Here is an 18,091-nt window from a genome sequence, read left to right on the forward strand (position 1 = left end):
GAGTTGATATATCCCATTAAAAAGGATTTGGGGAGACTCTTTTGAGGAACCTGTCCAAACTGTTTCTTCTTATGGTTTGTAGAAATAAAAGGGATAAAATCAACTACATGTCTCTTACTCAAAATTAACCGTTGAATGTTAAATATTTTCCACATCTATTCATTTTGGATTTATTGAAATAACTTTCAGAAGTAGGACTTCTTCCAAATTCTTAGAGCATTTTAACCATAAAAGGCATAAAAATATTTTGCAATCCCATGGGCAGTAATCTGATATTTGGGAGGTTTTTTTTTTAAGAAATGTACAGTGTATAAACTTTCCAAATTAGAAGTTTATGCGTGGTCCATAATGGACAACATTTATTTCAGTGTCTGTAATGTGTTGAGTCCTTGAAATACAAATTGGACAAAAGAAAGGAAAATAAAATGTATGGAGTACTCCCTATTTTGTAGGTATTTAGACTGTTATCTAATTTATTTCACAGCATTGCTACGAGGGTAATAGGTTGCTATGGTCTGAATGTTACCATCTCCCCAACATTGATATGTTGAAACTCAGTCCCCAATATACGGTGTTAAGAGGGGTGGCCTTTGGGAAGCAATTAGGTCACAATGCCTCCACCCTCATAAAGTATTAATGCCTTTATGAAAGAGGCCAAAAGCAGAGAGCAAGTCTTCTCTAGACACTAGAAATCTGCTGGTGCCTTATCTTGGATTTACCAGTCTCTAGAACTGTAAGAAATCAATTCTTGTTGCTTATGAGCCATCCAGTTTACATTTTTGTTATAGCAGCCCAAATGGACAAGAGAGAGATGTCATCTCAATTTTAATGAGGAGAAACCTACCGCAAACCTGCAGTTAAATAAATTGTCCCTGACTATAAAGGCAACAAATGAAGAGGTGAAATGTAAACACCAATAGAGGGAAGGAAAGAAAGGTACACCTTAAAGTAACCACTTGCATTGCATCCTCACAATAACACATTCATGAATTCATTCAGTCACCCTCACTAGTTAGGATCTGGTATGCTTCTGTGAAATAAGCAGTTGTGGAGCCTGACCTCAAGGCTCCAGTATAGGATGTAGTAATAGATTGCAAATGCCAATGAGAGAGGAATGCCCAAGGCAAACTTACTTTGCCCTGTCTTGTTTATCCCCACAACAATGGGAGACAGATATTAGTTCCCTTATTTTGTAGATGAAGAATCGAGCTTCATAGAGATTAAGAAAATAGTTAATGGTAATCCAAGTACTTGCGGGGGGATGCTTACCTTTCAACTAAGCTCATGTATCAGCTTCTGTTTTTACCTTGTGCAAAACTTGAAATAACTCTCCACACTTTTTTGTGTCAATTATACAGAGTACATTCATGCAAGCATTAGTGAGCAGTGTATATTTTCAGGAGATTTCTTTTAAAAAAGTTCCATTACTACACGTTTTTCTCACTAATACTGAAGATTCATTTAGTGATTAAAAACCTATAAGCTTGTCATTAGAATGGTGTGTGTGGACTGTTCGCTTTAGCAAGCTCTTCATCCCAAACATAGTTCAAAGCATCTCACGCCTCTGATTAGAAGTCAGCCTACTGAGAATAGCCACTACTGGGGTGGTCAGTGATGATGGAAAGCTCCCCAACAAGGGGAGCTTGCCTGGATAAGAGGAGTGCATCCTCTGGACATTCACAGGGATGATAAGTAGAAAATGGCTAAATGGATAGTACATTATTTCATCTCCCTGCACTATCAAAATCCTTTCTTTTCTTTGCATCCTGCCAGGGAAGTTCTGCCACCACAACCTAATTGACTGTATGGCAAGCCTAGCAGCCTAGCAGACTCTTAATGTCACTCCTGGGTGCTGGAACCACATTCTCAAGTAACAAATCCTGAGTGCACCCACATCAACACATTCGCCTGCTCAACTTGCTATTTGATTATCTTCTGTTGGATATCCTTAGAGTCAATGCTCAGTCATGTTCCTCAGTGTTGCATCCCAATTTCTCCCTACACCTACTCTTGCCCAGTAAGCTTTCGGGACACCACACACATATGTGAACAACCCAATTCAGAATCTCATTTGAGGATCAGTTTCCTGAGGCCATTCCTGGTATCAATTACCATAGAGTTAGAGTTCTAAGAGAAAATAGTGCACTGAAAATGGATCATTGAGGAGGGTTTAATAAAAGGACTTTATACAAAGGTGCAGGCTGGTTTGAGGGAAAGTAACGGGGATGGCACAGCACCCTACCTCTGTTATCCCTCGGGTGATTGGGAAAGAGGAAGGAACAGTTTCCAGAACGCAGGGAGAAGAGCTGCATAGACAGGACAGAAACTATAACCTGTGAAGGATGCACCCAACATGTAGTGATTCAATGCGGAGGGAGCTGGGAACGAAAACACCTCAGCCTTGCGCTTTCTCCCACCCAGGCACCCTGCTGGCACAGGTAGAAGCCCAGGAAGCAAAGGAGCCTCTGGATGGTTTCCATAACATTAGCATTCTGAGGCACGTGGTAGGGTAGAAAAAGGGGTCTGGAGAGGCAAATACAAGATGTCCAAGCAGTAGGCCAAATATTTAACATAGGACTGTTTATGTTATTTAAAATGCATTTGGGAAGCAGCTATGTTCAATTATAATTGTTTTTCCCTAGATAACTAATTATGTTGAATAGGTGACTGCATTCATTTTGTGAAAGCGGAACAATTAAATATTCAGAATTCAGCCAAAGAGTTTATCTTAAGGAACATTTCAAGTTTTGAAAAATTTACATTTATATCAGTTATGCTCATTTGCATTTAATGATCATATTATTTCAAAAACATTCGTTATTTAACAAAGAATAATGAACTGCGTTCCCTTCTCTTTTCTCAATTTTGGCTGTAATTTAATACACGGTACAGTGTTGGTTTTCATAAACTGCACATAAACTGAAACATATATATTTGGTTAGCAGTATTTATTATATAAAAAGAGCATCATGGGGTTCTTGGGTAGAAAGTATAAAGAAATGGAGAGGGTTGTAAAAGAATAATTGAAAATAACTTCATTACACGATTATTTATATCATCCTTTATTCTTTTAGAGTGCATGTTTGGAAGGCAGTAATTTAAACTAAGTTCTATTTTGTTTGGGTTTTAACTGTTGAAACTTCTGTAGGTAATTGATATCACATGCTGCTTAACTGAAAAATGATCTAAACAGTCTTTTTCATTCAAGGTTGTCTTTGATACTTTTAAGGATTAACTCAAAGTCTTTGCAGAGGAAGCTTGGGACAGCAGTTAGGCTTGTGGAGATTAGTCATAGATTTCATGTTTTTAAAATATGGTTGAAGAGGTGTTCACCCTCTATGGTTGTTGTGAAGATTATGTGTGTGTGATATTTAAAGTGCTTAGTGCCTAGAATACAGTAAATGCTCAACTAACTCCACTTCCCTTTGCCCTACACATTTGCCTGGTTAACAGGTTATGCCCAGACCTCTTCACAAAGATAATAAACTCAGAGGAGCCTTCCTTGATCCACTGATTATAAGAAGCCCTCTAATATATCTCTTTAGAGTAACCTCTATTTTTCCTTTACAGTACTTGGTTTGTGATTATATGCCTGTGGGTTTACTAAATTAATGTCTGTTTCTCTTGCTAGGCTCTTAGCATTTTGAAACTGTGTTTGTTTTTCTAGCCAGTGTCACACGATAGCAGTAAAAGTAATATTTGTACAGGAACTTACTGACTGACAGAAAGTCTCCAGAGTACTTAGAATGCTGGTCAGCATACTGCATTTGTTCGATAAATACCTTGATAATCAGGTGGCCACAGACACTGACCTGTAAAATGCATTTAGAAGAAAATGATCTTGAACCCAGAATTGTTCCTGAGAGGAAAGTACTTGCTGGGCTTTAACTGTACAGCAGCTTTGATCATGTGAAATTAAAATGTATGCTTCTTCCTGTTCCAGAAGCTGAAGAAGCCAAAGAGTACATAGAGTCCAATGTCTGTCTGGTTCAGGTACTAGATAAGGTTTTAGAGTTATCAGTATTGAGTCTTGCTCACAAAAGGCTTAGCTTCAAACACTGAAGCACCTCTCTCCATAACTTCAGTCTCAATTGTTAAGAAAATATTTTTCAAATGAATAAATTTTGTTTGCGCAAGTCAAAAGAATTTGAAGTTTCCTTATACTATGAACAGATATTTATTAAGCACCTATTATGTACAATGGTTTGGGAGACAAGCCATTCATGGAGGAGAACTGTTTTTTTTTTTTTTAAACCAGAAATCCAAGGGGACTTTTCTGAAATTGAAGAGCAATAACAGGAGGCTAGAGTGGGTTGTGCAAGGAGCAGCCAGACACAGGGGAGGAGAAAACGAAAAAAAAAAAAAGAGAAAAGTAAGCCTTTTGGGGATGATTGAAATATGGGGCAAAAGAGAGAGATTTCAGCTGCTGTTATGAATGGGAAATGTATTGTTACCTATTGCTATGTAACAAATTACCCCAAGCCTGGGCGCTTAAAACAGCAAATATTTAGAAATACACAATTCTGTGGGTCAGGGATCTGAGCGCAGTCTAGCTATGTGGTACTTTCTCAGGGTCTTTCATGATGTTTCAGTCAAGCTGTCAATCAGGCCTGCATTCATCTTAGGGATCAACTAGAGGAGGATCTACTTCCAAGCTCATTCAGGCATCTGTAGGTGGGCCTCAGGCTCTCGCCTTGTGGGCCTCTCCAGATGCTGCCGAGTGTCCTTGTAGTGTAGCAACAGGCATCACCAGTGCAAGAGAGGGATCAAGAGAGGAACCAAGATGGAAGCCACAGGTTTTTTATAGCCTCATCTTAGAAGTGGTATTCTGCCATTTCTGCCATATTCTATTCACTAGAAGAAAGGCACTAAGCCCAGCCTACTTTCAAGGGGAAAGTTCTAGAACATTTGGAAGAATTTGGGCATATATTTATATATGTGTGTGTGTGTGTGTATATTTTTTTTTTTTTTTTTTTTTTTTTTTTTAGACAGGGTTTCACCCTGTCATGCAGGCTAGAATGCAGTGGCACGATCTCGGCTCACTGCAACCTCCACCTCCTAGGTTCAAGCGATTCTCCTGACTCAGCCTCCTGAGTAGCTGGAATTACAGGTGCCTGCCACCATGCCCAGCTAATTTTTTTTGTATTTTTAGTAGAGATGGGGGGGGGGTTCACCACATTGGCCAGGCTGGTCTCGAACTACTGGCCTCAAGTGTTCCATCTGCCCACCTCGGCCTCCCAAAGTGTTGGGATTACAGGCGTAAGCCACTGCGCCTGGCCTTTGCACATATTTTTAAAACTAACAGAAAACTTAGGAGAGTATCCAGGTCTCTGTGTGATGCCCTATGTATCATCTTTGGGCTGAGCTTTTAAAGAAAGCTAAAGATATATAGTAAGGAGTCACCATTTCCCTCAAGCTCCTAGGAATCAGTTGTGTGTAGGGGGCAGCAAGAGGAGTTTATGTGAGTGCATATGTGAGAGAGAGAGAGAGAGTGTGTGTGTGAGTGAGAGAGAGAGCGAGAGACAGCGCGAGAGAGAGCAGAGGCAGGCTTGAAGGCCGCCTGGCTAAAGTCAGATTACATATAAATTGATACCAAAAAGCACAGTGCCTTAGTTCAAATCAATGGTGGTCTACAGGAGGGAGGATTCAGCATGGTCTACAGAAGTCAGAAAAGTCTTCATAGAAGAAACATGAGTTGCTCCAGGTCATGAATATTAGTATGTTGTATTTATTTAATGTATTTTGCTTATTACTGAGGAACATATCATTCAAGTCAGATTTCCACTCTTTAAATGAAGCAAAATAACTGGGTTCATTTGTGAGCTTATATTATGTCTTTTTTTCCAATCTAAAATGCTTCATGTTTTTTACATGAAAGTCCCTTATTCTTTAAGTTACTGTGTATTGAATAGGAGCAGAAAAAAATTCCTAGAATAATGGATGATCTATCTCTTTGGTGCTCCCGCTGTTTAGAGTATGACATGTGTACGTGTGTGTGTGTGTGTGTGTGTGTGCGCGCGCGTGCCTCCTCACAAGCTTTGGTACATTTATATGATACTGTATGTACCAGGCATGCAAATCTTGAAATAAGGGAAAGTAGGTTGCATCTCTCATCTAAATTCTTCTTAGTCCAAAATCAGTGCTCTGGGAGCTATGACACTCCATATTCATCAGTCAAACTTGCCACTTGTGCTGTGGTCATTAGTGGTTCAGGCAAACAGAAGAAAAAGCAACTTCCCTCTACCACATCTCCCCTTATATTATTTCCTTGATCAAGCACAGAGCTATTTTGCCACAGAGAACTTTGTTGTTTTTTTTTCCTCTTCACTCCTATAATGTCAATGGTGCCGATGCAGCTGCATAATTTGCATAGAAAGTTTCTCAATTCTGCCATCAGAATACCAATCAGGTGGCCTCTTTTTAAGCATGTTTATTCTTTCTTAATTGACTCTTCACTTGCATGCTTTCCTGCACAATGCATATCTGCTTGTATATTCTCAGCCATCTGTCAAACACTCACCAAGCCTAAAGAGTGGCCTCATAAGCCAACATGAACACTATGAAAACATTAGTATGTGGCCCAATATTATAGAACTGTGATCAAAATCTTCTTTTTTAAAAAAAAATCAATAAAAATATATCACCCTAGAGTCTTGGTTGACTTACATTGACATGTAAGTCTGCATTCACCAAGATAGAGCCAGCTACATATTTATGGTAAGTGACCTTTTAGTTATAAACAACTGCATTTATCCACTCCAACTGTAAGCAATCCTACATGATTTCCAACCCATAGAGAGGAATTCACTTTGTCATTCTATTAGTAATTGCTACCCAGAGTAAGACTGGCTGATCATAAATTTTGTACTTTACTAATGAGAATAACATTTGGAAGTATACTCGTGGGAAGAATAGGACAAAATAGTTTAAATTGAAAGTCCTAAAAAATCCTAGAAAAATCTGGGTGTGATGGTCACATACTCATAGATCATCTAGTTCAATTTTCCTTCTAGTGCTTTAAACAACTTCAGAAAATATCATTCAACAAAAGCCATATTGCTAAACTTGAAATATATTCAATGAAGATGTAACCTATTACCTCTCAATTCATTCCAACAAACTTAAAGTGCCATCTGTCTGCCAGGACCTGTGCTGAGAATTGGTAGTATAAAACTGAGGAAGGCCTAAGCCTCTGCCCTCCCACATTTCATCCCTTCCATTTCTAGATACTTCTATATTTAGAAAGGGATTGCATTTATTTAGTAAAAATCCTCCCTAGAAGATCCAGCGATCTTTGGTTTGCCATCTGGGAGTTATGCAGACAAGACAAATCTCTTCTTTATCTTGCTAGTCCTTTAGATTTGAAGACAGTTATTATATCCACTCTGAATCTTTTCTTTTTCAGAGGCCTCTGGTCCTGGAAAATCCAGGTTATTTTCCTTTGAAAACATTTTGATTTGAAAATGTTCACTTCAAAATGTGGGTTGCTGAACCTGATACAGTTTACTTTAGGCATGCATGTCTGGGCATCCTAAAAAAGACTGAAAAGAACACTTTAAGCCAGAAGTATGGATTATTAATGGATTCTGTGGGTTTGTAATCACAGAATGGAAACACAATTTTTCTTAGACTGCATTCATCCCCCCAAGTCCTGCCATCTATTGGCCAGATAGTATCATAAATAGCAGAGTAAATCCCCTTAGCTAAAGCCCTTGTTTTCTAGGTCGTATTGTTATCACCCTGGACACTTTTTATGACTTATATAACTCATGAATAATAACATACTCATCCTCGAGTAATAATTAAATCTTCATTTGCAATAGAACCTTTTGCTTTAGGGAAAAAGAGCACTGCCTAATCACATAAACATGAAATGCATCTGTTCAAAATAAAACAGACATTTTTATAATGTTATGCATTTTTTAAAAGTTAAATAAGCAAGAAAAAAAGAAATAATGCTAAGTAAGGAAAATAAAAGGGAATGGAGTAAAACTTTGGTAGTTTAAGCTGTTACTTTTTAAAAACGAGAACATGTATATATGCTATAATACATGCTGATTGCAAAAAATAATTTCAGAAAAATAATTTCATAAAGACAAGTACAAAGGAAAGAGAAAGCGAAGATTATCTGGTATACCATCGACATTAAATGCTCTTCATCATTTTCTTGACAACCCAGGACTGCTGCTAACAATTTGATGTATGTCCTTTGGAACTTGTTCTCTCTCTCTCTGTGTGTATATATATGTATACATATACAGACACAGATGTGGATGTAAAACTATAAATGTATACATATACATATGTATATGTTCTCTCTCTCTGTGTATGTGTACATATACATACACAGATGTGGCTGTAAAACTATAAACTGCAGTCACAATGGACACAATTTAGTAGCTTGTTATCAAATAATTAACACAGCATGAATAACTTTCCATTGTAAGTACAACACTATATGAATACTCTTAATGATGACAGAATTATATAGAGGCACCATAAGAATTTTAAACTTCCTTCTAATAACAGACATTTGGCTACTCCACAGTTTTTTTTCCATTATAATCAAATATATGCACCCATATTTCTGCCCATTGTCTGATTATCTACTTGGGATAAACCCAGTGAAGGACAATCCTTGTCTCAAAAGGTAAATACAAATAAAAATTTGATATATCTTGCCAAACCACTCTCTGAAAAGTTTACCAATTTACATTCTTCCCAGTGGGGTATGAGAATGCCATTCATCACATTCTCACAAGCCAATGGTTTCATTTTAATTTTCGAGAATTTGATTTTTGTTGAATCTACGTTTCTTTGGGTACTATAAAGGGTAAAAATCTTTGCATAAGTTTATTGGCTATTTATATATTTTCTCTTGTAAATATGCTTTGTTAATTTTCCCATTAGTGTGGTAACCTTTTTCTTATTGATTATATAGAATATTAAGACTATTATGTCTTTTTTGTCATTTATACTGGAAATGTTATTTTTAGAGTTTGATTTTTAAATTCGTTTATGATGTTTCCTTTCCTTCTCCTAGATTAGAAATTTTAAATTTTGATATAGTCAATAATATTGGTGGCCTCTGGTATCTTACAGTCTTGACTTACAGTGGGCTATAGTTAGCCATTTCCCAAGGTGGTCCATATAAGGCAGTTTATAATAAAAAACATGACTAATATAAACATGTGTTATTCTATTACCAGCTTTTAATTTCCTGGTCATGGACTTAATGATTAATAATTTAAGAGATTGATCTAACTTTTTCAGTCTACACACCAAAATAATATTTTCCAAATATAACTTTGTGTAATTAATCAATAAAATAAAACGTTCCTCCTTTACATTAATTGATTTAGTAAACAGTTAGTGAACACTAGGTGAATGTATGTAATTCCTATACGCAGAAAAACAGGAGAAACAATAATGTCAGTTACCCGGATCTCATGGAATTATAGATAGTAATTGGTTGCTTGAGATATCACTTTATAATTAGAAGTCAATTTCTAGGAGAGTGTATGATGACAGTATTTTTGAACAAGACATTTAATGTTGGGGAAATAACAAGTAAAAGGTAATGTAAGAGAAAGTACTTTTTATTCCTTCCTTCTTTGTTCACTTTTTTTTTTTTTCTGTAAGAAAAGTGTCTCTCAGACGAAGCTATGAGGGGATAGTAGGCATGGGTTGGTAGAAAAATGTTGGAGAACTTTTCAGGCAGCAGTAAGAACAGCCTCATACTGCAAGGCAGAGGGAAATGAGAAAGCTGTAATTACGAAAAGGCCAACCTAGCTCAATCAGAGAACTGGTCACAGAGGAGCTAAGATTGATGCTCCTGGGGCAACAGATGGGAAGACTTGGGTGACAGACTCAAGAGTTGAGATGCCATGTGATCTGTGATGGAAATCATCTTTAAATTATGCTCCTGCCATTTATCAATTATTTTGCTGGAGACAGATTCCTTGAATTTCTCTTAAAAGATTTATATTTAGAGAGGGATGATTATTTTTCTGTGCTTTGGAGAAAAAGGACTGGAGTGAAGTTTGATAAATTGTATATCCAAGAATCAACCATTTTCTTTAAATGATAGATTCTAAAGTCAGTTAGTCACACATGCCAGGTAGAGCAGGTAGAGTTATTTTAACACAACAATTTCTGATTGATTTTCTTTAGCAACACCCAATGTGAGTAGGTCAAACTACAAATTATGCCCTGTATGATTTTCCCTTCCAGTAGTTTGCTAATAGGATCATCCAACAAGAAAAAAGCCTTTTTCAAGATTAAAAACATCATCTGGATAAGTTTAGATTATTTTGATAGGTACATCTCAAGGGTAAACTGAAGAGAAAAAAGGTATCTTTATGGCTATGCTTCAGTTGCCTTCCTCCTTTCCAAAATATGATCTAATGTGCAATGCTGTTTTGGTCCTTTTTTTTCTTAAAAGGGTGAATGTTTACATAAGTCTCATAGTTTGTTTATTCAGGACACTATAACCTTATAGTTTAAAGAAAGAAAATAAAATTTATGTTTTTATATGGTTATTTTCTGCCACAAAGCTAACGATGTTTAAGCATAGTGTCATTAACACCCACAATCTGTGTGGGTTTTGAAATAAGGAAGGGAAAAGTGTTTTATTTTGTTTTTGCTATAGGAATAAGTGCTCAGAACATGAAATTATATACAGTTGACATTCACTGACTTTAGAGAGGTACATTTATTGACCTTAAGTGGTATTATTTCGGGTTATGAAAGACTGCCAAAATGTGACTCTAGTCAAGGTAACCACTTAGGCATGTTTATGATTTTCTTTAAATATCCTTCTAAATATATCATATTTATTATAGTCAGATTCTGCTACAGAACCGCTTTAGAAAACAGGGCCTCCACCAATGACTGCATGGTCTGTACAATGCACAACTCCATTAAACACGTGGACTGCAATGTGAATGGTGCCCCTGGAGCTGTGCAATGGGGCTTACGTGAAAAATGTCCATGCTGCAAAATAAAATCTTGAAACTGAGTGAGTGAGTTGGCTTAAATGGTTACAAATAAAGCTATACCTATCTATCACATTTTGTAAGTTAGAGAAATTATTAAAGCAGATTTATTCTTATGTTTTTATATCCAAACACAAATGCGTATATATGTGTGTGTGTGTTGAAATGCATACATAGGATATAACCTTTGAAAATAAAAATGATCTAAGATTTGATGTGTTGCCACTTTGGTGAAATTAAGCTGAATAAATATTTTTACAATATGATAAATATGCATAATTCATGATATAAATTTTATTTTCTTGGGGAAAATTTGGGATGTTATAGCACAACACCAGATTTTTACTCTATAAATGACTTTTTAGCTAAACCTAGTTTATATTGAAAATTTTAATATGGTAGCAACACACTTGTAAAGCACTTAATTTTATGGATTGAGAGTTCACGTATTTTTTCCCATGCAGCCTTTCATCTTGTAAAAACCCAGATGAAGTCACTCTATCAATATGTTAGTATATAAGCTTGTTTATATGCTGCACTTAATTCACAAAATGTGCCTTAGTACTATACTTCTCGGGAATGAACTAGGGAACAATTTTATTATTGTACAAAAATATGTGAAGACATTCACATTGTAAAAGCCTAACATTAAATCTGAAATATACAGAATAAAATGTCCCTTTTCACATCCTATTCCATTCCTATTTCCACCCAACTACCCAAAGGTAAGCCATATTAATTGTTAATATAAATTCTTTTGGTTTTTATACAATCACTTACATGCATATACACATCTATATATTTTCATTTTTATTTGCTTTTAAAAATAAATGGGAACACTATTCATATTGTTCTACTTCTACACTTTTTAAATTAAGAATATATTGTAGAGATATTAACATAACCATACATAGGAATCTACTACATTCATTCTAAAGACTTGATAGTTTTTTATAGTGTGACTGTACTTCATTTTATTTAAATGAATGTACACATGAAGTATTTATTGAGTACTTCATTTAAATAAAGTATTTCCCTTCTGATTTACCTTCTGCAATTTTTAGCTGTAATAAACCATGCTTTGATGAATATTCAGGTATGAATAGCTTTATATAATATGAATACATATGTCTATAGAGAAGATACTTTGAATTTAGGGAAGAAAGATATTCACATTCACAAAAACTTTATAGATTTTGCCAATCTTCTCTCTAGAGTGGCTTTACAAATTTAACATTGCACCAACTAAATATGGCTATGTTTTCTTGCAGCCTCATTTACAAGATATTAATCCATCTTTTTACTATTAGCCAATCTTATATTTAAGAAATGCATATTTTTTGCAGGTCCTTGATAACTATTAAGGTTGGATATCTTTGTATCTGTTTATTGGTAAAGTATGTTATCTGTTCATATTCTTTGCCCATGTTTCTGTTGCCTTGTTTGCCTTTTTCTTATTTTATCAAAGAAACTATTTGTGTATAAAATATTTTTGGGCTGGAATTGGTGGCTCACACCTGTAATCCTAGCACTTTAGGAGGCTGAAGCTGAAGGATCTCTTGAGGCCAGGAATTCAAGATCAGCCTGGGCAGCAAAGTGAGACCTCCATCTCAACCAAAAAAAAAAAAAAAAAAAAAAAAAAAAAAAAAAAAAAAAAAAAAATTAGCTGGGTATGAAGGTGTGTGTCTGCAGTCCCAGCTACATGGGAGGCTGAGGTGGAAGGATCACTTGAGCCCAGGAGTTCAAAGCTGCAGTGAGCTATAATCATACCACTGCATTCCAGCCTGAGGAAAAGAATGAGACCCCATCTCTAAAACGATAAAAAAAAAATTTTTTTTGACCTTCGTATGTTAATTTGCAAATGTTTTCTCCCAGTGACTTAACAAAATTTTATTCACAGTATTTTTCATCACATGTTAAAAAAATTTATATAGCCAATTCCACAATTAAACTATTTTCCTTAATATTTTTCTTATATTTATTACTATAGTTTTGCATTTTAAATTTAGTACTTCAACTGATTTTGTTGTTACATCTTCCTCCTCTCTTAGCTTAGCATTATCATTTATTCAATGCTTACCCCAAGGATATAATATGCATCCTCAACTTATTAAATATTTATAAATAAGTACTTTTACTTTCCTCAAACAACAGGAGGGGCTTAGAAAACTGACTCACTTACCTTGCTCTCAACTTATATGCTATTGTCATTGTGTATTTTAAACCTCACAAAACATTTTGTGTAACACGTTTGATATTAATTTAGATTGATCTATCTATCTATCTATCTATCTATCTATCTATCTATCTATCTATCCATCCATCCATCCATCCTAATCTGTCCCGTTTTACTTGCTCTTCATTCCTTTCTATTTCTCTCACTTGCTGTTTGGAATCATTTTCTTTATGCCCAGAGAGCACCCATTAGTACTTCCTTTAGTGTGTTTCTGTTTATAATAAATTTTCTTATTTTTTTAATCTAAAAATCCCTTTATTAAAATCCTCATATTGTCTGTTCATATTCTTTGCCCATGTTTGCGCTGCCTTGTTTGCCTTTTTCTTATTTTATCACAGAAAGTGTTTTTTCTTGGAATGAAGTTCTAGATTGACAGTTATTTTCTTAAGACGATTTGGAATTACTTTGTGGTCCTCTGGCTCTCATTGTTGCTGTTGAGAAGTTGGCTGTCAGTCTTATTGTTGCTCCTCTGAAGGACATATGTCTTTTGTTTTCTATGGCTGGTTTTAAGATTGTCTTCATCTTTCGTTTTTAGAAATTTTACTATAATATGCTTAGGTGGGGATTGACATGTATTTGAAGTTCAAGTAAATCCTAAATCTGTGTCCTAATGGTGTTGACTAGTTCTGGAAAATTAACTCTTCACATATGACTTCTATATTCTCATTCTAGAATTGACTTTTGTTCTCTCGTTATGCCTTTTACTATATCCATACTCTCTCATCCATTTTCTGTGTTTACCATGCTTTTGCATCCCCATGCTTTATTTTAGATTTTTTCTTTCGATTTATCTTCCAGTTTACCAATTTTTCTCTTCAGCTATGGACTAAATTGTTAAACACATCCACTTGGTTTTGAATTTTTATTGTATTTTTCTATTTCAGAACTTCCATTTAATATTGTAATCATTTTTATCTGCTAAAATTTATATATTTTATTTTCAAGAATATTTTTTAGAATATTTCTTAAGGATAATTATTTTCAAGTACATGACCAATTACTCCATCATCTGGAACACTTGTGGTCTATTTTTGTTTTCTGTGTGATTTTTATTATGTAACAGACATTGGTTATGAAAAACTGTTGATACAATCTGGAGTGTAGCATGATTTTATTTTACAGAGGAAGTTAACAACACTATACACAGCTAACCTGAATCCACCAGAAATGGAGAAAATTTGGAATTGAAGTTCAGTCCATGGTAGTTAGGGCTGATGTCCTAAAATGTGATCTTGTGCAGACCCAACATGCTACTTGTAAAATTTGCTATATTCTCTTCCCCCTCCAATTTTTGTTCTCCTAGCTCCATGTGTCTACCAAAGCTTCACTTCTCAGCTTTTAAGTTTCTTAGCCACCTTTTCCAAACTTGTAGATGCCTATAAGTAGAAAGCATTTGTGACTGTCAGGCTCATAATCTTTTTTGAGCTTGCTAGCTGAGCTTTCAAATATTTAAGTCTTAAAACAATCTTGTCCAGTTTTTCCAGTTGTTCTCAGTGGAAGTGTTGACCAAATTATAGTTTGCCATTAAGGAATATGTCTTCCATTATGGGAAATGAACCTCTTAATAAATTGGATTTAGTTTTAAGTTTGGTATAAGGTAAAAATCTAATTTGTTTTTAACAAACACATAGCCAATTATCCCAAGTAACTTTACATGCCAATTTACTAAATATTTGTATATGCCACATACTAAAAATCCACATATGCACAGGTTTATTTCTAAATTTCATATTTAAGAAAAATGAACAATAATAATTAAGGATTAAAAAGAACTATGAGAAGGAGGTGACAAGACAGTTGATAAAGTTGTGGCCTCTTCCTCCAACTTCCAGGCCAACAGTGTGACATCTTCAAATCTCCCTTTTTCTGACTCTGACCCTCCTTTCTTTCTCTTTCTCTTACATGGAGATTACATTGATCCCACTTCAGTAATCTAGAATAATCGCTCCATCTCAAATTCATAAACTTAATCAAATCTGCAAAGTCCCTTTTACCATGTAAAGGAATACACTAACAAGTTCCAGGAATTAGTAACAGTCATCATCAACTATGTGGCCAATATTCAAATGCTTCGATGGTCTCATAACTGTTTTGTGTTTGTGGTTTGGCTTGTCTATCTGTCTGTTTGAAGTAGGATCCAAATAAGATACCTACATTGAATTTGATTCAGTCATTTTTTAATCCACAGGTTCACCTTTTATGTTTTTGTTATTTCTTTGAATATTTATTTGTTGAATATTCCATGTCTTCTGTCCTATAGAATCTCCTATACCCTGGTTTGCTAATTGCCTTTTTGTGATATCCTTAACATATTCCTTTATCTTCCATATTTCCAGTAAATGGGAAGTTAGTGTTAGAAGACCGACTAAAAGACTATCCAGTTCAAACTGCAAGAGCAATTTATATGGGGTTTTGTATAATTTTATTAACAAACAAGTGATGTCTGGTTTTCTTTCTTTTTGTGATGTCAGGAGCTACTCATCATCATTGCCTAGATCTATTATTTTATTAAAGGTTGACAAATGGTGATATTCTATTTCATCATTCTGTTCTCACTTATGAAATGGACACTTCTATGATTAGAGGGGATTTATGTTTTTTTCTCATCTATCCATGATTAAAGAAACTAAATTTCATCAGTGTTATCTAACTTGAATGCTTGCCTAAGAGTTAAATTTCAAACATTCGTGTGTTTGTCTTGTGGCCATTATTTGGTCCCAGAGCCCTGATATCAGCATGAATAATCATATTACTGGGGCAGGCCCCTACCTCCTCCATGAAAGGTTGTTAATTAAAAAACAGATATTTGTACCAAAGGTTAGCAAACACTTCTAAAATGTCATAAAATACTTTCACTAATCCTTTAAAATGCCATGAGGGGCCTAATTCTTAAAGACCCAACATCATTCTCTTAAAGATTTTTTTTTTATTGCCCTGGTCAGCCTGGGGAAAATACAAATGACAATGGAAAATAAAGCAGCCAATCCCTGTCTACTTTCTCCATTTTATCTTTCCATAGTGTAAATGTCACCTAAATATATCCTTACAATATAGAAGAAAGGCATGATTGTGTAATTAACAAAGGAAAAGGGAGTTCTTTCTGAAATTTTTTCTTGATCACTCTAAATGTCTACTTATGCTGTTATTGAAGCCACTATCATTTCCCCAAAGTTTTGCTTGAATAGATGAGATAGGATTATATTCCAAACTGATAATTATTGCAAGGGCTGTCACACGATATGATGTAATTCTGAAATGGAAACGTTTTTCAGTGAAACTTTGTCAAGTGACACCTAATTTAAGCTACAGTATGAGGAGACTGCAAAGAAGTAATTTTTAGGAAAGTCAGAAGCAAAAAGGGTTCCTTGTTTTCTGGCAGTTCACTTTTAAAAGGCTGGCATTAGAACAAGTACCCAAATGAAGAGTGAGGGATGGTGACTGAGGTGTTTATGAAGCAAGTAATTTATAAATTCCAGAATAACAATACCCAGGAAGTCAGAATAGCTGGCATGTTCCATGTGTTTCTTAATATCAGGAAAATTACAAAGGTAATGTGAATATCCCCTTACTCACTGTTTATTTCTGATTATTGCCACTCCTGTCCCTGGTACTTCTAGGAGGCAGGAAAGCCCCCTAAAGTAATTGAGGACCTACAGAAGCACTATTTTTTAATGGCATCTTTAGTCTCCTTAAAATGATTTCCTGGAATCTACAAGGAACTTAAACAAATTTACAAGAAAAAAACAAACAACCCCGTCAAAAAGTAGGTGAAGGACATGAACAGACACTTCTCAAAAGAAGACATTTATGTAGCCAAGAAACATATGAAAAGAAGCTCATCATTACTGATCATTAGAGAAATGCAAATCAAAACCACAATGAGATACCATCTCTTGGCAGTTAGAATGGCGATCATTAAAAAGTCAGGAAACAACAGATGCTGGAGAGGATATGGAGAAACAGGAATGCTTTTACACTGTTGGTGGGAGTGTAAATTAGTTCAACCATTGTGGAAGACAGTGTAGCAATTCCTCAAGGATCTAGAACCAGAAATACTATTTGACCCAGCAATCCCATTACTGGGTATATACCCAAAGGATTATAAATCATGCTACTATAAAGACACATGCACACACATGTTTATTGCAGGAGTATTCACAGTAGTAAATATTTGAAACCAACCGAAATGCCCATCAATGACAGATTGGATAAAGAAAATGTGGCACATATACACCATAGAATACTATATAGCCATAAAAAAGGATGAGTTCCTGTCCTTTGCAGGGACAAGGATGAAGCTGGAAACCATCATTCTCAGCAAACTAACACAGAAACAGAAAACCAAACACTGCATGTTCTCACTCATAAGTGGGAGTTGAACAATGAGAACACATGGACACAGGGAGGGGAACATACCAGGGCCTGTCGGGGAGTGGGGAGTAAACGGAGGGATAGTATCAGGAGAAATACCTAATGTAGATGACGGGTTGACGGGTGCAGCAAACCACCTGGCACGTGTATAGCTATTTAACAAACCTGCACGTTCTGCCCATATATCCCAGAACTTAAAGTATAATAAAAAATAAAATAAAACAAAATAAAGTAAAAAAAATGTTTTCCTACTCAGGATTCATTTCTAGGAATTACAAATATATGACTATAAGAAAGCCTGTTTGAAAGTGTCTCCAGATAGACCTTTCATTGTAGAACTGCTGTCCTAGGCACTGAATTGTTTATGTAGTATTAATTGAGGGGTTACTGTATCCAACATTGTACTATATGCTGTAGCAGAAAAGCAGCAGATATCCTTGTCTTCAGGAAAATTACTGTTGAGTTGTACTGACTATATCAACCCACA

The 18,091-nt window shown here is 35.4% G+C and overlaps 1 protein-coding gene across 4 annotated transcripts in view; it reads right to left on the reverse strand.

Moving 5' to 3' along the window:
• Positions 1 to 18,091, reverse strand: part of CABCOCO1 (ciliary associated calcium binding coiled-coil 1) — a 104,719-nt gene that overhangs the window by 58,265 nt on the left and 28,363 nt on the right. The window contains exon 6 of one of the 4 annotated variants that reach the window (XM_050803068.1): positions 12,669 to 14,609. The exons of the other annotated variants lie outside the window; for them this stretch is intronic. Within the exon in view, the coding sequence (XP_050659025.1) occupies positions 14,565 to 14,609 (45 nt within the window). The 3' untranslated portion in view covers positions 12,669 to 14,564. Of the gene's footprint in view, positions 1 to 12,668; positions 14,610 to 18,091 lie in introns of those variants that run through there. 4 annotated transcript variants of the gene reach the window in all.

This window comes from Macaca thibetana, chromosome 9 (genome assembly GCF_024542745.1).
Source record: "Macaca thibetana thibetana isolate TM-01 chromosome 9, ASM2454274v1, whole genome shotgun sequence".
In the NCBI taxonomy this organism is placed as follows: Eukaryota; Metazoa; Chordata; class Mammalia; order Primates; family Cercopithecidae; genus Macaca; species Macaca thibetana.